The sequence below is a fragment of the Salvia hispanica genome, chromosome 5 (assembly GCF_029641045.1).
Source record: "Salvia hispanica isolate PSC_SH4W2 chromosome 5, Shi_PSC_v1, whole genome shotgun sequence".
Taxonomy (NCBI): Eukaryota; Viridiplantae; Streptophyta; class Magnoliopsida; order Lamiales; family Lamiaceae; genus Salvia; species Salvia hispanica.
This window is the reverse complement of record NC_142696.1, coordinates 27,664,889-27,689,557: the sequence shown is the minus strand read 5'-3', so window position 1 is coordinate 27,689,557 and position 24,669 is coordinate 27,664,889. Positions and strand designations below refer to the sequence as shown.

General features: G+C 37.2%; 4 protein-coding genes across 4 annotated transcripts; 1 reads left to right on the top strand and 3 right to left on the bottom strand.

Moving 5' to 3' along the window:
• Positions 1 to 6,534: 6,534 nt before the first annotated feature.
• On the bottom strand, positions 6,535 to 7,961 carry LOC125187416 (Putative lysine decarboxylase family protein). The gene is made up of 4 exons (XM_048084004.2): positions 7,653 to 7,961; positions 7,382 to 7,510; positions 7,122 to 7,306; positions 6,535 to 7,051 (listed from the first exon to the last, which is right to left on the bottom strand). The coding sequence occupies exons 1-4, from the start codon at positions 7,902 to 7,904 to the stop codon at positions 6,634 to 6,636; spliced, it is 984 nt and encodes a 327-aa protein (XP_047939961.1). The 5' UTR covers positions 7,905 to 7,961; the 3' UTR covers positions 6,535 to 6,633.
• Positions 7,962 to 8,005: 44 nt separating this feature from the next.
• On the top strand, positions 8,006 to 9,935 carry LOC125190808 (small ribosomal subunit protein eS8). The gene is made up of 5 exons (XM_048088211.2): positions 8,006 to 8,137; positions 8,222 to 8,294; positions 8,613 to 8,940; positions 9,065 to 9,240; positions 9,692 to 9,935. Exons 1-5 carry the CDS (start codon positions 8,134 to 8,136, stop codon positions 9,768 to 9,770), a joined length of 660 nt encoding a protein of 219 aa, XP_047944168.1. The 5' UTR covers positions 8,006 to 8,133; the 3' UTR covers positions 9,771 to 9,935.
• A 1,109-nt stretch (positions 9,936 to 11,044) lies between these two features.
• On the bottom strand, positions 11,045 to 13,901 carry LOC148926571 (uncharacterized). Its single transcript, XM_089059175.1, has 3 exons — positions 13,254 to 13,901; positions 11,282 to 13,136; positions 11,045 to 11,106 (listed from the first exon to the last, which is right to left on the bottom strand). The coding sequence occupies exons 1-3, from the start codon at positions 13,899 to 13,901 to the stop codon at positions 11,045 to 11,047; spliced, it is 2,565 nt and encodes an 854-aa protein (XP_088915301.1).
• A 1,878-nt stretch (positions 13,902 to 15,779) lies between these two features.
• On the bottom strand, positions 15,780 to 18,065 carry LOC125191353 (putative MO25-like protein At5g47540). The gene is made up of 11 exons (XM_048088898.2): positions 17,732 to 18,065; positions 17,500 to 17,661; positions 17,318 to 17,436; positions 17,174 to 17,248; positions 16,998 to 17,091; positions 16,811 to 16,870; positions 16,645 to 16,713; positions 16,469 to 16,567; positions 16,365 to 16,409; positions 16,188 to 16,290; positions 15,780 to 16,116 (listed from the first exon to the last, which is right to left on the bottom strand). Exons 1-11 carry the CDS (start codon positions 17,927 to 17,929, stop codon positions 16,004 to 16,006), a joined length of 1,137 nt encoding a protein of 378 aa, XP_047944855.1. The 5' UTR covers positions 17,930 to 18,065; the 3' UTR covers positions 15,780 to 16,003.
• Positions 18,066 to 24,669: the final 6,604 nt, after the last annotated feature.

The following is a 24,669-nucleotide window of genomic DNA, read 5'->3' as shown; positions in this document are numbered from 1 at the left end:
AATGACATATAAGAGCATCAATACTCATATGCATTGAACCGTTTACGAGCCGAACACCATATTTTCTTGGGTTTGGATCTCCTTTGTGGCACCAAGCACAACAGGGTGGCTGTTACACACATCATTTATTTTAATAATTAATTATAATATTAAAATATTATATAAATTTTAAATTCTTTTATTTTGAATAAGTGCTGGGAGGAACAACAACCCATGTTGTGCTTGGAGCCACATGGAGGGGATCCAAACCCCATTTTCCCTCACACCTACAATCTAAAGTAATAAAATTGAATTTCACTTAGAGGTCTCATGACGAGAGATATTTCTCTCTCTAGAAAGAAATCTCTAAGATGAAAATAATTCATGCATAAAGGGTATAAGTCATAAATCATGAATTTTACAGTTTGATCAAAGATTGTGTGTGACTTCTCCACGTGATATTCTTCGTATTAACCACAAATCTTCTTATTGTGTCCAAAACTCAAAATTTGATCTTTGTGCGGGCAAAACTTATCAAACAGAAAAGAACTAGACTAGAAACGAGATAGAACTTCATCTCTAGGAGGAGCTGAAAAATCATCCCACTCAAAAGGAAGAGGGACAAAAATTTTATTACCAATTTTAATTTGCTTTGTTTCATGTCTAGCTTCCTTTATTTAGAGTTATGATGTACCAGTACATGGATTCATGGAGGTTGGACAATGAATCAAGTTTGGTGGACTTTTACTAATTAAATTGAGTCTTAATTCAAGTTCAATCCGAATATAGTAATTAGCTATTACAATAAAATAATATTGACTTCCCGTCTAATCAAATACAAGTAATCCGTGTTTTTCTATTTAATTTATTATTTCCAGCGCTTAAGATATAAATATCCATTAATTAGTTTAAGTTTGTTATTTGATTTTAATTAATTAATACTCATTCCTTCCCAATAAATATGAAAAGTTCGGTTTTCGACACGAGATTTTATGTAGCGTTGTTTTGTGAGTTAATGTAGAAATAGTAAAATAAGAGAGAGGAAAAAGTAGACATGATGTTGTTTCTATTTTAGGAAACGTTTTATTTTTAATGGGATAAATCAAGAATGAAAACGTTTTATTTCTAATGGGACAGAGAGAGTATATTTTTTGCAAGAGTGGTATAGTTCGAAACCTCTATATATTATCGTGGAATGAATTACAACCAATCAAGTTTTTTAATAATAAAACTTTATTTCAAACACCTCTTGAGGATATTATCAAAACATATTGGGTATAGCACGAAAAATCTGCATGTTTTGATAAGTTAAAGTAGTGCATAATCAATATCGTATGGTCAATACTAAAATACATTGATTAAGAAGCAATATTCATCAGACCTTGCCATTAGTAAATAATATGAAAAGATTCGTTCAGTGTTATGCCACACTAGTGTAGTTTATTTCCTAAAGGTACGGAAATGTGCTGATGGGCACTATGACCTTTCGTGATAGTTAGAGTGGGTAACCATTTTAGCAATTCTTGTATATATAACTCTGTTTGTTTTATTATAATATATTTTATTTTTATTATTTAATAATATGATCACATTAGATATCATGTTTGTATAAAAAATAAAAATATTAAGCAAAAACATTAGTATAGTAGTATATGATATGATAATTAAAATTGGTAAGCATTTTAATTTATGAATCTAACTAAATTTTAAAGTATTTGAATTTTTAAGTAGAAATACTATTACATAATAAATATAAACTTATTAAACAAGAAAAATAATAAATAATATAATTCAACGTGTGAATTAAATAAATACTATATTGAACATATAGATTTAAAAAAAGAAACATATTATACATACAAAAATACGTCAGATAACAAAACTATGCTTATAGAAACAGAATAAAAAGTAAGCTTAATTAAAGATTTGGCTAAAATATAGGTAGATATTGAACGTTTGTGGTAATCAAGGAAATAGCAAATGGGAGAGGGAAAAATTGAAAAACAGGCGCAATTTGGGTGGACAAAACAATGCAGTTTTAGTTAAGGGTGAAAAAGTAAATTTAGTTTTTATTGAACCCAAAATTTATTGAAAATTATATCAATAACCCCCCTTGTTTTATGGTTGTTCATATCAATTGGTCACGTAAATTTATCCTAATTTAATAACCGTATTGATTGATAAACTCCATAAATTATTACTACATGGTTTCCAAAATTCATCATAGTTTATTCGGCATCATGAAATTCAAGTCTCAATTCTCCAATTCGAAATTTAATGTTCTATAAAAGAAAAGAATATGGATTTGGAATTGAACTTAAATTCCACGAAATTCAATTCCACAATTCCAATAAGAGAGAATTCGGAATAAGGTATAAATTTCGCTGACCTTTCGAAATGAGGGATTAATTTCGCTGACCTTTCGTAATTTGGGATCGTGGCATGCGTATTTTTCAGAATAAGAGATTTCTAATTTTTTCTCTTTTTTCTATTCTATTTTAATATTATTTCACTCCAATCATTTATCAATTGCCTAAATCACCTCTCTCAAATATTTTACCTAATTTCTACAAAATCACCGACACAGTTTCCTGCCCTCTACAAACACGGCCAGCAAAATAAATGCTTCAGCTGGAAACGAATCCTTGGCTGGATCTCCAACGCCATCCTCACCCCCCTCATCCTCTTCACCCTCCCCATCTCCATCCTCTCCCCCTCCGCCCTCGACCGCCGCGGCTCCCCCGCCGACGCCACCTGATACAACTCCACCCACGACTGATGTAACCACCCAAAACCAGACTACCATTCATCGCTCCAAACCGCTCCGCGTCCAACCGCTCCACTCGCACACCATCATACTTGAAGGATTATGTTTGAAGTAGTTTCTGTCAGTTATGCATATTAGTGGGTAGTTCTCTGTCAGTTATGCGTATTAGTGGGTAGTTCTCTTGTTTAGTAGTAGTTGGTAGTTTCCTAGTACGTTTCTATAAATTAGTTTATGTAACTTTAATGGAGGACATCAGAAAACATTCCAATCAAGTGCTTATTCCTTTCCTTTAGCTTTCTTCCAAACTTTGATTATTACGGTGCTCAGCAATTGGAGCAAGTAGTTGCTCAAAATACTACTTTTGCTTATAACACCACCCACCTCGGCACCGCCACCTACACTGCACCATCTGGGCCGTCGACTGCCAGATCGCCCTCATCACCTCCCACTTCACCTGGATCAGCCACCTCCTCATCTGGGGCAGCATCCTCTCCTGGTACACCTTCCTCTCCCTCTACAACGCCGCCTACTCCGGCGCCGCCGCGTATGAAGTCTTCCCGGGCCAGATAGGCGCCGCGCCAGTGTACTGGCTCGCGACGCCGCTGGTGGTGGCGGCAGCGCTGATGCCGTATTTCGTGCACGTGGTGGTGTGGTGGTCGTTTTATCCGGCGGATGAGGACGTGATAAGGGAGATGGAGCGGACGGAGAGGGGGTGATTAAGGTCCGTGATTTTGTAGAAATTAGGAGTAAAATATTTGAGAGGGGTGATTTAGGCCATTGATAAATGATTGGAGGGAAATAATATTAAAATAGAATAGGAAAAATTGAAAAAATTAGAAATCCCTTATTCTGATAAATACGCATGCCACGATCCCAAATTGCGAAAGGTCAGTAAAATTAATCTCTCATTTCGAAAGGTCAGCGAAATTAATCCTTTATTCCGAATTCTCTCATTTCAGTATATCCAAATAAAAGAATGGCAATCCAATACATGCCAAATTTAGTAATAATGCAGATTTTTATAAGTCAAATATAGAAACGGGTCATATAAAAGAAAAAATTTGATTTTTTTTTATCTCACTTCTCTTGCGCTGTGCCCTACGCCGTTCCTCTGTTCTTTTTTCTCGCATTGCAACTACGTTGTGCCATTGACCTGTGGTCACTTTCTCTTTTCTCTCTCTATTCAATTGTATCGTGCCCCTAGCTAATGATCGATTTATTGATAATCAGGATCCAAATTTCTTCATTATTTAAATTTGTTGAGTTTCGTGTTCGACGGAACTGCTTGTTTCTCATTCTTGTTCTAATAACAATGTGGGATGAGTACAAAGTACAACCACAACTAACCAAGGAGTAATTAAGTTACCTCAAACAACCAACTTGATAAATTTAAACTAAGGAATTAGGTCCAAGTTTTCACGAGTGCACAATACAAGATAGTTGCTACTCCTTCGTTTCGCCATAGTTGAGTCATTTTACCATTTTGAGAAGTTTCTTTATAATTGAGTCTTTTTCATATTTGGTAACTTTTTCTCTTTCTTACTTTACTTTCTCTTACTTTATTCTCTCTATTTTATTCACTTTATACTTTATTCTCTCCACCTTTTCCTCTCTCCTACTTTTTTATCTATTTATTTAACACACTTAACATTCATTTCTAAAACTCTGTGCTTAAAAATTCTGCCTCAACTATAGCAAAACGGAGGGAGTATTATTATGAAAATTGTGTGGAGTACCACGAAATTCATAATTTTTTATTTTTACAATTGAATATCATAAAATCGTTACGTCATATAAAATCTTTGTTAACATTAAAATATTAAAATATCCTCTCCACTCTAACTTAGACAAGAATAATTATCTAAGCATGAATATTGTTGGCAGATGAAAATAAAAAAATATATTACATCTATCTCATATCGGTGTACAAAGAGAACTGAAATCAGTATATAAGTCTCATGAACCCCTTTGATACGTGGAAGAAGAGAAGAATAAGTAAAAGAAGAATAAACACTAAGAGAAAGAGTAAATAAAGCGGTGCATGGCTGCATGCAACGCCGAGAAACAGAGGATCAAACGAGCTCAAGCGTGAAGTGTAGAGTTAGTTAAACGGTTAGGAGTTAGATAAGAATTGGTTGTAATTCGGTTAAATGCTGGTGGCAGCGTGTATATAAGCTGTCTCCTCATTGTGTAAACTCATGGTGTGGCCCTGACTTCGTACCACCCTCCTCTCCTCATTGTGTAAACTCATGTTGTGGCCCTGAGTTCGTACCACCTTTCTCCTATCACAAATTGGTTTTAGAATGAAACCCATGGATTTCTATCATGGTATCAGAGCGGGTCGCCGACTGTGGGTCAAATTTAACTGACCCAGCAGTATATCTGGGCCGAAACCAAAAAAATGACTGACCCAGCAGTTATCTGCACTTAAAAAAATTGGGTCGATTGTCCAATCGATCAGAAAAAGTCCAACCCCTCCAAGGTTCATCTTGAATGGTTTGAGGGAGGGTGTTGGCAAATGAAACTAAAAAAATATATTACATCTATCTCACATCGGTGTACAAAGAGAACTGAATTCAATATATAAGTTTCATGAGCCCCTCCTCCTATCACCAATTAGTTTTAGTATGGAACCCATGGATTTCTATCATTCCTCTCCACAAAATGTCCGTAGATACACATATGATCAAGTTATATTAACTCAAATATGATTCAAAAAAAAGAGCATTAATAAAAATAGAAGATATCTTGATATCTGGTGAGCCACAAGCATAAATATATCAAATTTAAGGAAGGCTCTCCAAAACTCTTTAGCTTTCCAGCCAATCATGATATGTTCAATATGCAGAAAAAAAATTTATAAGTCATTTTCTTGGCTTACAACTTTTAACATTGAAATATTATAGGAGTCTCCTACATCTTGTGAGGGAGAAATTCAACCTATCAATATTTCCAACGTCGGCTGGGATAAAAAAAGAGAAATTAAGTTAGTAGTAGTATAAAATTAGGTTGGATTGCTAATAGAAATTATGGGCTTTGATTTAAAAAAGTCAAAGATAGTTTAAAATTTATTAAGAATTTGGTTATTTTCGGTTAACTGATTAACCCGTCAGTTGTAACTTGTAAGTTACAACTGACCGGTTAGTTACATAACTGAATTTGAGTCCAGTTCAGTTTCGGTTCTTGAGATTGGAAATTGACCGACCAATTTGATTCGTTATAACTGTACCGGCTGAATGCCCACCCATAATGATAACATTTGCTGTTGCAGTCATGTAGATTACACTCTATCACATTGTTTTTGAAGTGAAGTTGAGTGTAGGAGCATTTTTAAAAGCTAACTAGCTTCTGAATTTTCATTCTATGTCATTTTCTGTGGAGTACTTTTTTTTAAGGTCCGAGTGTTCTTTTTTCTTGATTTTGTATGCTGGAAACATTTCCAACTCTGGCAGTATTTGAAAATGATAAAGTGATCATAATAAATGGAATACCATCCAAGACACGTGACATGGAATTGATGGCAAACACTCTACTGTTTAGAATGAGTGGAAACTGGAAAGGGTTCAACACAAAATGATACGAATTCACTAAAGTTGGATCGTGACGAGGTCCGTGACGAGACGATTACAAGAAGGTCTCTCCAACTTCATTCAAAAGGCGTTGCAAGAAGAGTCATTGAGGTCCGAGGTCGTCCCGGCTGCGAAGAACATCATAACAGCGATCGCGGAAGACTCGCCAGGACTAAAACGGACGTTTCCATTTTTACTGCACATCGATCTTAAGTGGGATTGATGGCAAACACTCTACTGTTTAGGATAAGTGGAAACTGGAAAGGGTTCAACACAAAATCTATTACATTTGTTTAAGCAATTGTGATAGTGCAATTGTTACTGCACATCGATCTTACTTGAAGAAGATACAGTTTCATTATCTTCTCCTAACTGGTCGATGCTCGTATAGCCTTGTGTATCAGGGAGTCCATAATATTCAGCCAAATAAGCCAAAGCTTCAGCGTTGGTATTGCATACTCTCCACAACGATGTCACTTCACCTTTCGAGACAGTGTCCCACCCCTCACAATCATCTATAAAGCCCAGCAGTTTCGAGTAGAACGAATCATAGTTCATAACAAGGAAGGGGACAGGAAGCATGGACCCGATCCTCTCAAGTTGAATCAGTGCCGAAACCTCAAACACCTCATCCAGAGTGCCAATCCCACCAGGCAGAGCAACAAAAGCTGTCCTGTCTGAACTCACAGCTCTAACACCAGCATCCACCAGGCCATGCTTCCGCGCAGAAAAGAACCTGCAGGTGGTGGTGGTTCAGTTAAACAAGTGCACACCGATCCACGAGCAATTTTTTACACGAATTCCACCTGCACGTTAGATAGCTATCCAACGGTAGGTAAGGATGAACATCGGTAGCTGTCCATTGTCCAGCTTCCTTGCCTATCTTGAATCCCCCAACTGGCTTTCCTGCTTCAAGAGCTCCTTTAGTGACGGCATCCATTAGCCCAGGCCCAGCTCCCGACCAGGTAGTAGCATCTAAGAGGCTCGCAATCTAGAAACAATCTAACAAGTTGAAGGAACAAAGAAACAAGCAACCTAAGCATCAAAGATACAGATATAAACATACTCCTTTGGCCAACTCAAATGATCTGACAAAATGTGGATGCTCAGTCCCCAATCTTGCTGAACCTAAGTACACTACTCCTCTGCCAAGCCTTCCTATAAGCTCATAGCATTTCTCGATTTCTCTCTTCACCTACTTTTCCCCAATTTCACACTCAGTTATGCAGAAATAGCAAATAGCCATTCAATCAAAGGAAATAGGAATACTTTAAGCTGAGTGATCGGCATAATTCAAGCAATATAAAAAACAATCGAAAGAAAGAGGTGAATTGAACCTCAGCAGGGCTGGTTCTCTCCTCAAAATCGGCGCCTTGAAGCCTGCAGCAAATCGACCTTGTTGATTGAGTTTGAGCCTTCCTAAAAATCCCCGTGATCTTCAAATCCTCCGCGCGCTTCTGATTTCCGGCAATTTTAGTGAAACGACATTGCTGCGTTGGATTCAAGACCAGCCACAATGAACTCGAACAACATACTGAAAACCCCATTTCTGCAAACAATAGATTTTTTTTTTTCTTTCCAGTTTGCATAAGAGGAGAATCAAACAGGAATATGATTTGTTCAGTCGATTTGCCAAAAAAGTTGAGTAGTTGTGACTCCAGTTGTGAAATTTTGGGGTTATTTTCGGGGTTTAAGAGAAGGTTATATTTGTAATTTAATAAGTTAGGGTTTTTGGTTGAAGAGTATAAATATCAGTTATCCGCTGTATTTCTTCCTTCTTCGCATCAATCACTCGGAACCCCAGCCGTCGTTTCCATCATGGGTAATTACATCGATTTCTTTCAATTTGAATGCTAGTAGTGTTAACGTCGTGATTTACCGGCGATTTGATTGGGGAAAAATGTAGGTATCTCACGGGATTCTATGCACAAGAGGCGTGCAACCGGAGGGAAGAAGAAAGCGTGGAGGAAGAAGCGAAAGTAATCTTCTCATTTTTTTCTTCTTAATTCAATCTTTTTCCACTAATTCATCTGAGCTAAAACATTGTTTTCTCAATTGATTTACTCGCTACAAGTAATTTTTTGTAATTTCTCAATTGATTTACTCGCTACAAGTAATTTTTTTGTAATCTATGTATTGGTTCTGCTTAGTCTTTTTCTCTGCTATGTTTATTTGGCATCTGAAATTCCAGATAATTGAAAAATTGGTCTATATGTAGCATATGTATAGTTTGATGTGTGTGGAGCAGATGCTGTTGTTTGATTGATTATAGCTGTAACTACTGTGTGTGTGATTAGGTATGAGCTCGGGAGGCAACCGGCTAACACGAAGCTGTCGAGCAACAAGACTGTGCGAAGGGTAAGGGTTCGAGGAGGCAATGTCAAGTGGCGTGCCTTGAGGTTGGATACAGGAAACTATTCTTGGGGTAGTGAAGCTGTAACCCGAAAGACCCGTATCCTGGATGTGGTTTACAATGCGTCGAACAATGAACTTGTCAGAACACAGACTTTGGTCAAGGGTGCCATTGTTCAGGTTGATGCCGCACCATTCAAGCAGTGGTACCTGCAACACTATGGAGTTGAAATCGGCCGTAAAAAGAAGGCTGCTGCCAAGAAGGAAGGAGAGGTATATGTCTGCTCATATCTTTTCGTTTCACATGTGTATTACTTTGCCTAAACTGTGAATTTTATTAGTGCATCTTGAAATTGATAGTTGGTAGTTAAAATCCTTTTGTGCTTACATGGTTTAGGAAACTACTGAGGCTGCTGCTACTGAAGAGGTAAAGAAGAGCAAACATGTCGAGAGAAAACTAGAAAAGCGTCAACAGGACCGCAAGATTGATTCACACATTGAAGAACAATTTGGTGGCGGTCGTCTCTTGGCAGCAATTGCCTCTCGTCCTGGCCAATGCGGCCGCTGCGATGGGTATGTGTTCACACCTAAAGTTTGTTATCTGGCTTTACATTGATTGTTCTATTGCATTATCTTGTGCATGCTTTTTATTATGTGGATGCTATATGTCTATGGTCTTATGCTTCATTAACATCTGTATGTGGTTTAAAATGTCAAAAATCATGCGTTATCGGTTTTGTATTGAGAACTTGTAGTAGTACTATTTTTTTGGTCACCAACTTTTGTTGGCTCTTATACTCTCACTCAGTGTTTAGATGCTAATTTTTAGATGTCTCAGTCCTTCACATGATCAACCAGAGTGATTAATAGTAGTAATTATTCTATCACATCGAAATGAAAATATTGAATTATTAGAGTATTTGTCAAAATCTAATTTAACCTTGCCAAGCCAACTCTCCTTCAATAACCCTAGCATGATACTTAAAGATGTTTTAAATTTCTTTTTTTTTTCTTCTGGAAATAGGTATATTTTGGAGGGCAAAGAATTGGAGTTCTATATGAAGAAACTCCAGAAGAAGAAGGGAAAGGGTGCTAGCGCTTAAGTTTTCCTTTTATTTTATTGAAAGATGCATTTTGGTGCAAACATTTAATTGTCATTTCATCTCCATCCTATGTAGTTTGAGGAACCAGAACAGTGTTGCTTTTAACTTGAGATTGTTATACACTGTTGATGTCTTTATATTTATGGTTGGTTGTTGAATTATCAATGCGCTGAAGTTTCTTTTGTTGTGATAAACTATAAATTAGGTAATCCATAATGTTCTAAATTTTAGTCATCACAACTTATTTGATTAGTTGGTTATTTGTTAATAAAGAATTGAAATTTTTTGTTTTTAGTTTTTAGTTTGGACCTATTATAAGTGTTACTCAATTGAGGCTCCTAAAATGGGGTGTAGCTTATTACTTTTAACTTGGGCTTGGAAGGTTGATAAGGATCCATGTATTTCATGATCCATTTCCCAAGGATTACCCATTTAATGATGCTTGATCTAACTATTTTTGTGAGATTGATTTTCAATTTATCAATAAAACAAAGGATAAGGTAGACCCAACCAACAAAAATTGAATCTAAATAAGAAATGATGATAGATTAGGAATGAAAAGCATGTGTATAAAGATGAGATAAGAGAGCTACAACCATAGGACCTTAACCAAAAGGATGGAGACAACCCTAGGCAACTTTCATTAGCTCTATCACCCCTTGGCTCCACTACTCAATGGATACACTCCATTGATGCATACCTCTACTTGAATCAATCTATGAAATTGAGACAAGCAACCTTCAAGGAAGGAATTGGATACATTCCTCAAAGAGGAAAAACTCACAAAGGAGATATCTTAATCACAATCTTATCTAAATCTAGAATGAAAAATGACACCAAAAGGTATTTATACTAAGGGCCCAAAATGTGGAAAAAGGCCCTCAAAAACTAAGTCTCGGGTGATTCACCCGGTCGGGTGAATTGCAGGGTGAAACACCCGCCCGGGTGTTCTCTCTGGACTCCCTCGCCAGTTCTGCGCGACTTCTGTAAAACAGTCATAACTCCCTCATTCGGACTCCGATTGAGATGTGCAAGATACCCACGCGAAGCTGTTTCCAAGACGAAGACGATGGTAGTAGTTTCATAGCTTTCGGATATCATCTCGATAGGACGGTTTCTGGTTGAATCCAGCTGTAGTTGAAATCCTTGATGCACGGCTTCCATGATCGTATCATCTTCCCCTTCTTGGAAAGGATTTGTCCTCAAATCCAAGCCTTCTCTATTCCTCGCATCCTCGGGAGACCCTCTAGCTTTATTGAATCCTTGGCACGTCTTCACTCTCTTCCTTGGACCCCAATCAATCCATGGCTCACGTCGAGGTGAAGACACTTGATGTCTAGCACTCATGGTCATATCATTCTCCCATTCTTGGAAAGGATTTGCCCTCAAATCCGGATTCCGTACACCTATGAAATGGAAAAAGAGCAAATCAAATATCAAAGTATGATGAAAAGGATTAAGACCACCAACGGCTCTTAGAGACAATACTACACCAAAGACGTTGTATGGACCTCCAAATTCATGTTCCCTCAAGCTCAAGGCCAAGTCACAATAAAGATGAGAACACAAATTAATGAATCCTTTCATGTCCAAATCCCACCCATAAGAAATCAAGACAAACTCATCAAGATACCCTTCATACCAAAACTCAAATAACTTCACAATATAGGTACAAGATGTGGGTGCAAATAAACATAGATATTCGTTCACAATGTAGTCCCAAACAAAGCCATTAGATATAAATTTCTTCACAAATAGACCATAAAACATCCCAACTCCATTGAATGGTTTAATGGACATGCAATAAAAGCAATCAACATGCCAAAACACACATGCCCCAAGCACCTTGTTTCTATTTGGTTCGATCATCCCCATACAAATGATGCCCAAATTCTTGAACATCTTCACAAAAGATTTGGCTTTCTCAACAAGATTAGGCATATACAAGAAAGGGTCCTCATAGTGTGTAGATTCAAAGGTAACCGAATAAGGTCTATTCACAAGATTCCTATTCTCAAGGTTAAGCAACAAAAGACCATAAGGAACCATTGATACATCATCCTTGCTCAAATAAGAGCTACTCCACAAATTGACAAACTCATATTCAACACATAGAGTAGGTTTATCACAACACACATCAAGTTTGCAAGAAGGATTATCATTCAACAAACAAAGTTCATCACAATGGATTTCACTCACTTGCTTCAACAATTTCAAAAAGTGATCAAAATCATATGCACAATGTAGCCATAAATCTTTATGCTCCACATGTATAATAAGCACAACATCATGCATATGTAACTTGTGTAAAATCATAGTACGCATCATAAGATTTTTATCAAAATATGACTTACACAATTGCTCCAACAATATAAAAACAAGACCACAATTATGGGAACAATGCAATTTTATGTCCATATTCACAACATCATCCTCAAGAGACATATGAGTGGAAAAATCCTTCACAAAATGGCCATAGAACACTCCAATCCCATTGAAGGGTTTAACCACCTTGAAATGACAACATAGCAAACACCAAGTTCTAAAGTCACTATCCATGTCACTCCTCTTGGTCCTACTATTCTCATCCGCACACTCATGAAACTCAAAATTACCAACAAATGAAAGCTTAGGCATCTTAGCATAAAAGGAAGTCACTCCAACATTCAAGGTAGATTTCACAAGAGAAATTTCATGTCTATCAATGCTTGGATTTATCAAGAAAGGATCAACATATGATGCAAAGATAGATTTAGCATTCAAAGATTCAAGCTCATGAGACCACTTTTTACACAAGTCATCAATAACAAATCTATCAACACAAAGAGACTTCTCTAGTGTAATCATATGCAAGGGAGCATCACAAGGCGACAAGGATAGTGCACTTGAACCTTGGGCAAGGAGTTCATCCACTTGCCCTTGTTCCTCTTGGTCCTTCTCCGGGGGCATAGTCTCCAAGCCATGTGCAATTTGGTGCTTCACTTCCATATCTTCAATTAAATTTCCTACACATTCATCAACACAAAAAGACATAGAAGAAATATTAGTGGGTAAGGGCTTATTTTCCTCACCAAGGGCAAGAGGCAAAGGATCATTTGGTGCCCACCCAAGGTAGGCCTTAGAATCTAACAAGCACCCTTTACTCACTTGTGCTTGTGGTTTTTCTCTCATTTGATATTTTTCTTTTCTCTCACCCCCACCACTCTCTCTTGACTTTTGCACCTCACACTCTTGTCTTTTATCACGCTCTCTTGGCTTTTTAGACTCACTTTCACTCTCAAGCCTTTTCTCTCTCTCTCGTTCTTTTTCTCTACTAATTTGGTTTAAGCTCATCGAAGAGGAGACATTTCCATATACATCAAGAGGCTTATGTGAAAAATGGAAAGAAGAGGATGTAGTCAAATGACTTGATGAGTTACCTCTTTGGTTCGTGTCAACACCACCATGTAGGTAGGTAGGCCTCAATCGAGCTCTATATGAGACTTCTTCTTCAATTGGCCTCTCAAACCCCTTATGGCTAACATGATCTCTCACCCTCCTAGAATGCCACTCTCTATGAGACTTTGGAACACGTTCCCCACGACTTCCCCTATCAAGTCCATCTTCATGGTACCTTGATTCATAGTCACCTCTATCATCACCATAGAGCCCAACTCTCTCTTGTTGATTGCCCATCCCAAATCTACCATAGCCTCCATTCTCATCCCGATTTGCCATATTCCCTCCTTCAATTTCCCCACAAGACTCCACCCCTCCATGTTGGTTTCCTACCCCAAAACGACCATACTCCTCATTTCCTCCTCCAAACCGCCTATTGGCTCCATTACCCCTCGACACTACATGCTCTATGCCGGAAGCTTTGAGATGTAGATGGTCACTTTTAGGAGTGACGGATCTTGATGCACGAACCTCCTTTAAGGCTCCAACCAATGTGTTTTGATTGGATTTCCATCGGGTCTCGAACTCCTTCCTCCGGGCATCCATCCGGGCATCCCATTCTCTCATCTCTTGTTTGAGATCACGACTAAAATCTTCCATCATTTGGGACATCATGCTCACTAGATCCCCTTCGGGTTTGAAATTACTTGAGCCCGCGCCCTTCTCGACTTCCTCCTCGTGGATGTCCACCATTTTGTTGGATCGAGTCATAGGAGGCATCAAAGTTTCCTACAAACACAAAAACAAAGACTAGGGACTAGTCTTAGAGATTAGTAAAATTAAGAAAGAGAGATTTAAGAAGCTAACTCACCCCAATGTAGTATCCCAATACCCCCCAAGTCACTCACCAATGTCACTCGGTAGGCTTAGAATATAGTGGGGCTAGTATCACACACTCTCGATCCAATTCCCACTCGTTGGCGCCCGGACAACTCAATCAAGGTATACACCTCAAGAACAGATGGACACCAAGTAGTAAATACCAAAGTAATAATGATTAAACATATGAAAGCAAGGAAAACTAGGCCTAGAGCAAACACACACACTAACGAACACAAGACATGGGATGAAGCTTTTTGCTGAAATCTGGCTGATCTTTATGAATTTTTTTGGTATTGATCCCCGCGCCCAATTTGGATGAATTTTGGTGGATAGATTCCCAACAAATTCTAGATCAAGGGAAAAATAGCCATATATAGTCAGATTTGATAATTTGATAGGTTTTGTATGGTTTTCCCCAACTATGCCAAAACAGGGTAATGTTGTTAATCTCCACAGTTAACTAGGCAAACGAAGGAATTTTTTGATGAAACTTTGCAGGAAGCTAGGTCACATAACATAGATCATACACACCAAATTTCAGCTTAATCTAAGCACAATTGATCAATCCGATCATCCCAACAAAAACAGAGCAAAAACAAAGAATAAAAGGAAAAATAACCCAACCCAAAGCAACAATAGATCAAACACCTAGTGGGTACTAGGCTCTAGATACCAAATGATAAGGATCCATGTATTTCATGATCCATTTCCCAAGGATTACCCATTTAATGATGCTTGATCTAACTATTTTTGTGAGATTGATTTTCAATTTATCAATAAAACAAAGGATAAGGTAGACCCTACCAACAAAAATTGAATCTAAACAAGAAAGGATGATAGATTAGGAATGAAAAGCATGTGTATAAAGATGAGATAAGAGAGCTACAACCATAGGACCTTAACCAAAAGGATGGAGACAACCCTAGACAACTTTCATTAGCTCTATCACCCCTTGGCTCCACTACTCAATGGATACACTCCATTGATGCATACCTCTACTTGAATCAATCTATGAAATTGAGACAAGCAACCTTCAAGGAAGGAATTGGATACATTCCTCAAAGAGGAAAAACTCACAAAGGAGATATCTTAATCACAATCTTATCTAAATCTAGAATGAAAAATGACACCAAAAGGTATTTATACTAAGGGCCCAAAATGTGGAAAAAGGCCCTCAAAAACTAAATCTCGGGTGATTCACCCGGTCGGGTGAATTGCAGGGTGCAAAACACCCGCCCGGGTGTTCACTCTGGACTCCCTCGCCAGTTCTGCGCGACTTCTGTAAAACAGCCATAACTCCCTCATTCGGACTCCGATTGAGATGTGCAAGATACCCACGCGAAGCTGTTTCCAAGACGAAGACGTTGGTAGTAGTTTCATATCTTTCGGATATCATCTCGATAGGACGGTTTCTGGTTGAATCCAGCTGTAGTTGAAATCTTTGATGCACGGCTTCCATGATCGTATCAAAGGTACACCGTAATGAAAAATGTTATACCGTATACAAATTGAAAATATTGGTATGAAAAAATGTCATATCTTTATTGTGCTGAATTTTATTTTGGAATGCTGAATTACAATATGAGAATTTTCAATTCTGATACCATATCGGATTTTGAGATATTGAAATCCGGTACACTGGTATACTATTGAAGTATGGTATCTCGCATATTGAAATTTTACCTAAAGTGCTGATTTATACATAAAATATCAAATAAATAATTATCCAAATTAATAAAACTCCAACAATTAAAAATCACACAATATTAAATAACATTAACAAAATAATGTTTTTTACAAAAATAACAACCGATTTTTGAATCGCTATAAAAGGATAAGGGTTGTAATAGGGAGTGACAGATTTTGATATCTAAAAGATAAGCAATTATGCAGTCAAATGCAAACAAAACTGGTTTGATTTTAATTGTGATAATAATATCAGTTCAAACACACTCTTGAACAGATTGTTGAAGTTAGTCTACAATGGGTTTGGACAATTCACCAGAGCAGACCACTGGCGTCGCCGCCACGAGTTCCATGATCTCTTTCACCACCTGAGCTTTGTCTGCCTCAAACATCTCATCCTCTGCACAACAATTCCATACTTAGCCCCAACACTATCACAATATGTTGAAACGTTACGTTACTATATACTACCTTTGTCAGAGTTGAAGCCATCAAAAAATCGCAAAAGTTTGTTTTCGTTGGCACACAGAATGTTGACGATATCTGCAGGCTTGTTCTGATTCGCCACGAATAGCTGCAAGCAAACACGACTGAGTTAGCAAGAGTAGTTTCACCACAGAAATTGATTACAGTGAGATGGATCGATACCTTGAAAACATGGAATGCATCGATCTGTATGCACTTGTGTGTTTCCTGCAACATAAACGTTAGACGTTGCAATATCATCCATTGAGCTTTTAAAGAGATATTACCCTCAGAAGATTCATGAGAACTATCATATTGTTCTTGCAACTGACGTAGCGCACCATGACCACCGAGTTAGATCTATCAAGCAACATGTCTCCTAGAAGCTGAAAGCCAAGATACCATTAGCCTTACAACAAGATCAACATTAGTAGTCATTTATCACTTTTATTCCAATGGATACCTTGACAGCATGTCGGCGGGTCATGTAGTTTGGAGACTCCAACAACTTTGAGTTGAATTTGGAAAAGAACTACGAAAAAGTATATTACACAAACAAAGCAAGGAGCTCATTTACTACTTCATATTCAATGCATGCAAAACAACCACAGAGGGAAAGAAAACCTTACCCAGCTATAATTTTCTGTGAGAAAATTTGCAACGGTGGATTTATGCCGCGTCATAAGCTCCTGGGAAATAAAGCAACATAACATATAGCTTCAGCCATACGGGATAGTATTATCGGGAATGCACAGAGATAAGGCAAGGGAACATCAATAAAGAGATACTCAAGAAACTAAAAGAATATTGGATAACCTTAAAGGTAGCAGCAGCATCTGAAGCAACATCAAAGTTTGGAAGTTGAATGTAGTCGAAAAACTTCTTCATGTGGCATGACTGCAAAACATAGCTACCAGCAAAGAAAGATGAAGAATTAATGGAATGCTTGAGAGAATGCAAGATGTAGAAATATGGAAGCTTCTTTTTCTTACCAAGCGACCACCTGATGCCGTATGCAGTCCCTTAACATTCCTCCGTAATGCAGAGCGTTGGAAGGATCTTCGTACCTGCCAAAAATGTATGTAAAACCAGCATATATAATGAATTTGAACAAGGAATGTCTATGGATTACTCACCCGGTAATCATAACGTCCAAAAGATCAAGATTCTGTCCTAAGTAGTCGGAAGCAATTAACCGTGATTGAACTGGTTGCCTTTGCAGATTAGCAATTACTCTCGTTGCATCCTTGCGAGTCTTCACAACGAAAAAATCACCATACCATCAAAAAAATGAAAAAAAACAAAATAATTGTTATACCTCGAAGTTTATTTTGGGGAGGCAAAGAATGAGCAGCCGCATAGTGTCATCAGCAAAGAACTCTTGAGTCACTTGCGCACACGCTTCTGCAACAGGTTCCGATTCCTCAATTCCGTATAGGATTGATTTGAGCTCCCTAATGTCCGCATCCAATTGCTCCAACTGCAATCAAAAGCCTCCTTATAATAAAATTAAAATAAACACACAGAATATTATTTAAAAACATACAGACCTTAACATGGAGCCTGGGGCTGCTATCTTCGAAATCAGAAGCAATGTAAGAGAGCAGTCTGTTAATATCACGCACGATCTGAGCGGGAGGGCGCGGTTTTTTGGATTTGAAGAGGTTCTTCATGGAATTATTGCGCAAAACCTTTCGGACAAGCTTCTTCAAATTCAAGGCGTCCTCCTCCTTCATGGCGCTCGGCATCTCTATCCCCGGAAACTGTTAGGTTTCTCAAGGGGAATGAGATACCGTTGGAATGGAGAATTCCAAGGACCACGCGAGAGGAAGACGCCTTCCTCCGTTTCTCTCTCTCTCTCTCTCTCTTTTTAATTTATTTTCCCAGTTTGTTGTGTGTGTGATAATGGGGTGAAGAGGCAATGAAAAGCAGGAGAAGGATACAAAATGTGGATGGAATTGTGAGGAGGAGCGATACCATAGACGTTGGAGATTCATTCTTTCAGACATGCATGGATTCCAAATTTGTTGTAGGTTTTGTTTTATTACTAGTATAACACGATGCACGGACCATTAATTTATTTTAGACTAATCCAAATTTTATAAATATTAAGCAGTATTACATGGTATAAAAATAATACTCCCTCCGTCCACGAAAAATAGGGCACATTTGTCATTTTTGGTTGTCCGCGAAAAATAGGGCACATTCAAAAAAGGAAAGTTTTCAACAACTTCTCTCTTACTAATAACTAGTATATCTCCCGATGCACGGTACATTATATTTATTTATAAAATTGAATATATAATACTCCCTCCGTCCACGAAAATTCGTCCCGATTTGACCGGGCACGGGTTTTAAGAAAAGTAATGGAAAGTGAGTTGAAAAAGTTGGTGGGATGTGGGTCCTACTTTTAAAGTATTAGTTTTATAATAAAATGTGAGTAAGAATGAGTTAGTGGAATATGGGGTCCACTACCAAAAATGATAAAAGTGAAATGGGACAAATTTTGGGGGACGGACGGAAATGGAAAACTGGGACAAATTTTCGTGGACGGAGGGAGTATAAAATTATTATGCACTTAAAGTAAAAAATAAAATTATGTATTATTAAAATTAGTCCACAAGTATCGGTTAAAATCTTTTAGATATCCAATAAAAAAATGCAAATGCACATTACCAACATATAAAAATTAGAGTTAAGAGTGTATTTAAGGCAATAAAATAATACTAAGTATTAATTAATAAATTAAAGAAAAAAAATCATTAACCACAAAATCAAATTTATTTAAAAACAATTTTTGTGGAAATAGTTAAACTTGAGCGTAGTTGATTCCAATAACGCATAACACAATTAAATAAAGGAAAAGTGAGGAAATCAAACAAAATTATTGTACCTTTGTTTTTTAATCCCATTGCAGATACGAAGCAGGTGGCAAACAAAACTGAAACTAAACCCCACTATCGTTAGGCTGAAATTTTTGCAATCTTTTTATGGCTCGTTTCCCTCATTTATATTCCAAATATAAGCATCAAAATTTATTTCCAAAACCTTTTTCACTTCCTCCATCCTTTTGACTTCCCCATTTATTCATCATATGCAAAAAAATGAAAAAGATTGTATAAATATAAGACTTTCACGTAATAATAGGTTAGTGGGTAAGTGGCCATGAATGCTAGTGGGTAGTTAATCATGGAAAAAATGAAAAATCATACTATTAATATTCATAACTTGATATTTAAATTTAATAATATAGTAAGTATATTAGAAATATCTTTTTATATTATCAATGACATTCATGTAATTATTCACAAAACTCCCCTTTTATATATTTATAGATATGGACCCGACATTTCACTAACACTACTTCTCTCTTACTTTTTTTCTCTTCTCATTTACTTTACCAATTCTACATTAAAACTCGTATCATTTACAAAGTGTCCTATTTTTCGTGGACAGAGGGAGTACTAAACTACTCCCTCCATCCCGCTTAAAATGACATGTTTTCCTTTTTAGTTTGTCCCAACTAAGATGACACATTTCCTTTTTTGGTAACTTTCTCTCTCCAATTAATACACTCAACCACTTTTTCTCACTCCTAAAATATCTATCTTTCTTCATCTCTCTACTTTAATACTTACACCCACCTTCTCTCTCTCTCCAATTAAACACTTTAACCAATAACTCCTAAAATCCCGTGTCGGCTAAGCAATGTGTCATCTTAGCCGGGACGGAGGGAGTAACATATATTCACTAATAATTTAGCATTGTAAAAATAATGGAATAGCAAATTTAAAAATTTGAAAAATAAGATACTAACATTATTTGTGATAATAAACATGTAATTAAACTAAAATATGTGTATCAATTATAAATACCTTTTTGTTATCACATTTAAATTTAACCATTTTGTCTTTTGCATTTTCTATACTAATTTTAAGTTCGGAAATTATAATCATTTACTTATTTTATTATCATTTTAATCAACAACATCATGAACTCAAAAATGGACAATAAACTTAGTAAGCATAAATATCTTAATATACTTAAACAATCTCTTACAAACAAACCACATTAGCTTCAATTTGTATGTTACCAATTTTTTTCGATGTTGCGTTCATGCTAAAACACCACGGATTAATATCGACCTTCTTCTTTTTTTTTAATGGGTAAATGAATTTAAATTTAAAGGCGGCGCCACGGAAGACTTGAACTAGAGACTTTTGGTATCAGACAGTGGCGGAACCAGAAAATTGAACAAGCCGGGGCTGAATTCAGTTTTACATGTAATGTCTGTTCAACTTTTACGACACACTAGATGATAATTGTTTTCGACGAATCGCCATGTCTTGAAATCGCCGAAGAATAGTCTCATTTCCAATTATTTTGAAAAACTCTCTGTCATTATATACTACTCCCTCCGTTCTATAGTAATGGAGGCGTTTCTTTTCGGCACGGAGATTAAGAAAAATTGTGTTAGGTAAGTTAAGTAAAGAGAGAATAAAATGGAAAATGAAAAAGGTAGAGAGATGAAGAGAGAAAAAAGTAAGAGAGAGTAAAGTAGGTGTGGAAAAATGTGTTGCTTTTACTAAAAAGGAAATGACTCTATTACTATGGAACGTACCAAAATGGCAAAATGACTCTATTACTATGGAAATGAGGGAGTACTACTAAGAGTCTAAGATATCATTCATTCATTATGTCTCTCATTCTATTGCGCAAAATACTACTTCCTTCGTCTTACTTTAAGAGTCTCATTTGAATTCAACACGGATTTTAAGAAATGTAAAGGAAAGTTGATAAAAATGATAGTGGAATGTGAGTCATATTTTTATATATTAGTTTTATAATCAAATGTGAGTGAAAAAAAATGTTAGTGGAATGTGAGACCTACTACTACTAATCAAATGGGACACCCAAAAATAGTGAACCGGGACTCCTAAAGTGGAACAGAGTGGAGTACTATATTTTAACAAGTTTCATTGAAGCACTAATACGAGAATATCTCTACAAATATCTCATATCTCTATTATTTAGTTTAGTATTATTTAACATATCTTTCCATATATTCTTAGTATCTTTATTTCTTGATCCCTAAGTCAGAATAGTTTTATAAATAGAAGATATAGTATTCTTCTATGGCAATCAAAGAAATATCAATTATCCTTTTATTTTATTTTTACGCATTTATCGTATCATTCTTGGTTTGATCGACCGGCAAAACTCCGACGACTACCTTTTATCCCTAAATTTGACGCCGGATTGATCGACGGGCAAAACCTCCCGCAACGTTCGACGCAAATTATCGAGTTAAGTAACTTCATCCTTAACAAATTGGTGCTTCCATTTTCGACTCATCCTCCACCACCACCACCACCACCACCACGACGGAAATCACTATCTTACTCTCCATCTATGTATCCAACAAGGACCTTTGGACATCAGCAATATACAACCGCTAGGCACCACCTATGTCTGAAGGAGCCGTTGCCGTCCAATCATCAACCAGTCGACAGTCGCTGCCCTACCGACCGGACGGGCACCAACAGCGTCACCCCTACCAGTTTCGACAGCCCACTAGTTGGGACCCACCATGGCTGCGCCAGACCACCACATATCAGCAATCACTGTTCTACGAGCCAGATATGTACTCGCCACCATCGCCTAGCCGACGTCCTACCAGCTGGGACCCACCAGCCTACTGGGACACACCAGGACAACCCCTCCACGAGGTCTCGGCATACAATCAGGCGTTGCCCCCCGACTCTAACTCAAGTAGGAACCAGCCCGTGCCTTGGCAGCCTCATTTAGCCTCCACAACGGTGAACCCGATTCAAGCAATGCTTGATCAACTATTGGATGCATGCAACAGGATAGAGGCTCGACTTGATGCAACCGACCGCCGCATCGACATCCTTAACATAGATGCAGTTTATGGAAGTTTGAAATCCACGAATGGGTTCACTCCTGATGAAGTTGCTGCCACTTGCCCTCAGAATTTCGATACAGTGATGCCTGAGGACAATAAAAGCAATGATGGCGGTATTCAGCCCATGGATTTTGTTGATCGGCCCATGGCAGAGGACGCTCCTAATGTATCAGTAGAGGAGAAACTGAAATCTGCTACTACGAGGCAGACTGGAAACCTCTATGCGGAGGAAGATGCATTGATGGAATACGGAGAGGAGGATGGATTTCTAAAAACTTTATCACTTTCTCCGATGCCTCAACACGAAGCTTTAGAGTGCATTCAAATTGGGCTGGATTTGTGTCGGCAGATCAGCAATGATGATGGAGTAACAACTTCAGTGGATTGTATCTCTAAGGAGTCACGGTCTATTGGTGGTGAAGGAATATATATTTGTGAACTTCGGTTCAATCAGAGTTAGCGGGTTGTGTCTGCCCCAATTAGGATGGGATTCGGTGTTGGAAAATGTAATTGGACAGAGCGATCTTGTACATTTGATCCAGGAGGGGATATCTTGATGAAGCTTTGGTTTTCGCCGCTCTTCGTTGGGTTGTGGATCTCACCTTGAGGACAAGGTGGATTTTAACCGTGGGGGAGTTGATACGAGAATATCTCTACAAATATCTCATATCTCTATTATTTAGTTTAGTATTATTTTGCATATCTTTCCATATATTCTTAGTATCTTTATTTCTTCTTCCTAAGTCAGAATAGTCTTATAAATAGGAGATATAGTATTCTTCTATGGCAATCAAAGAAATATCAATTATCCTTTTATTTTATTTTTACGCATTTATCGTATCATTCTTGGTTTGATCGAACGGCAAAGCTCCGACGACTACCTTTTATCCCTAAATTTGACGCCGGATTGATCGACGGGCAAAAGCTCCCGCGACGTTCGACGCAAATTATCGAGTTAAGGAACTTCATCCTTAACAAGCACTTTACAATTGAATCATTCCTACAATAAAATTCATCCTACAATAAAATTCCGATGCAGAACTATAATCAATAACAACATGATATTTTAGTGTTAGATTATATTACTTCATACACTAATCATTTTACTAAATATTACTTGCACGATACAAATAATTTTATATTAATTTTAATTCAATTAAAAAACTACGAAGTGGTTCAAATCCAATTACCAATCAAATTAATAGGCATTTAGGCAAATAAAATATATTAAAAAACATGAGACATACTGCACTAACACTTGCTGCAAATAAAATTATTTTTACAATTATATCAAAGAGTGAAATATATACCCTGATACGGACATACGACAACCGTGCGTTGTGCTTAGGGCAATAATATCAGTTTTATCATAGCCCAAAAGGACAAACTATGGACAAAAAAAAGAGCCCAACAATAAAATATTTGGCCCAACACTAAAAAGCCCAGGTTGTCTTCTCTGTCCTAACCTAATTCAATTTTCATTTCCAGAACAGCGGCGCTGCGGCTGGAGTTTGGATTCCGGACGGTTGGAATGCAGGGCTCTTCTGGGGCGGAAACCGGTCGAAGGAAGGCCGTATAAGGGTGGAACGGGGTCTGGTTCCGGCCGAGCTCCCGCTGGCGCAGGGGCTTGGCACTACGTGGACCGTGGTTCCGCCACTGGTCTCAGACATTAACCTCTCTGCCATTTGGCCAACTCACATACATTATGACATGATGACAATGTAGTGGATCTAATGTTTATGGTAGCTTCATTATCATTGAAGCAAAAGTCATGGTATAGAATTTATTATGCCTTTCAAAAGCTACATGGTTTGCAGCAAAAAACCGTAGTTCAACTTGAAATGTGAATTATAAATAATATGAAAGTGAAGTTAATTAACTAATTTCTTTGTTTCAAAAACAAACTAAGAATATCACTGTCCATATTGTTTTTTAATAGAAACTTGGACTATTTGTTTGCATAAAGGTGACCAAATTACCTGTTCGTGGGAGTTGTATTGTAGATTTGTGGCATCTAAATGCCATATATTTTCAAACAAATAAAAGAATTATATTTATTTTCAGAACATTTTCACTTTCCTCAGTTAACTCCTATCCCCTCTTCTTATTCCTCTCCTCTGGTCATTATTTACCGAGCAATGCTATCCTTAGCAAGGCGCGATCACGACAATTTGTGAAGCTCATTTCTTTTCTTCATTTTACTTGCTCAATTTGCACCTCCTAGGACCTGTAGCCTTATCCTACACATTAACTTACCAGCTTGTGCACTATTTCCTGAATACAGAATAAAATTAATGCACGAAACATACCTTATAAGTGATTTTGGTGTATAAACATATTTTTAAAATATAAAAAGCACTAGGATTTTCAGTCACAAACTATTACAGTTTCATATGTAAAATACACTATCGATATTAATTATTTCGAGTCGCGAACTAATTGTCAATTTATCAAAAGTGTCCTCCGTTAATATTTTAGCTGACACTACAACAATAGAAAAATTATTAAGGACATTTTTTAATCCAATTAAGAATGCTAATATGTATTTTCAAATATACTACC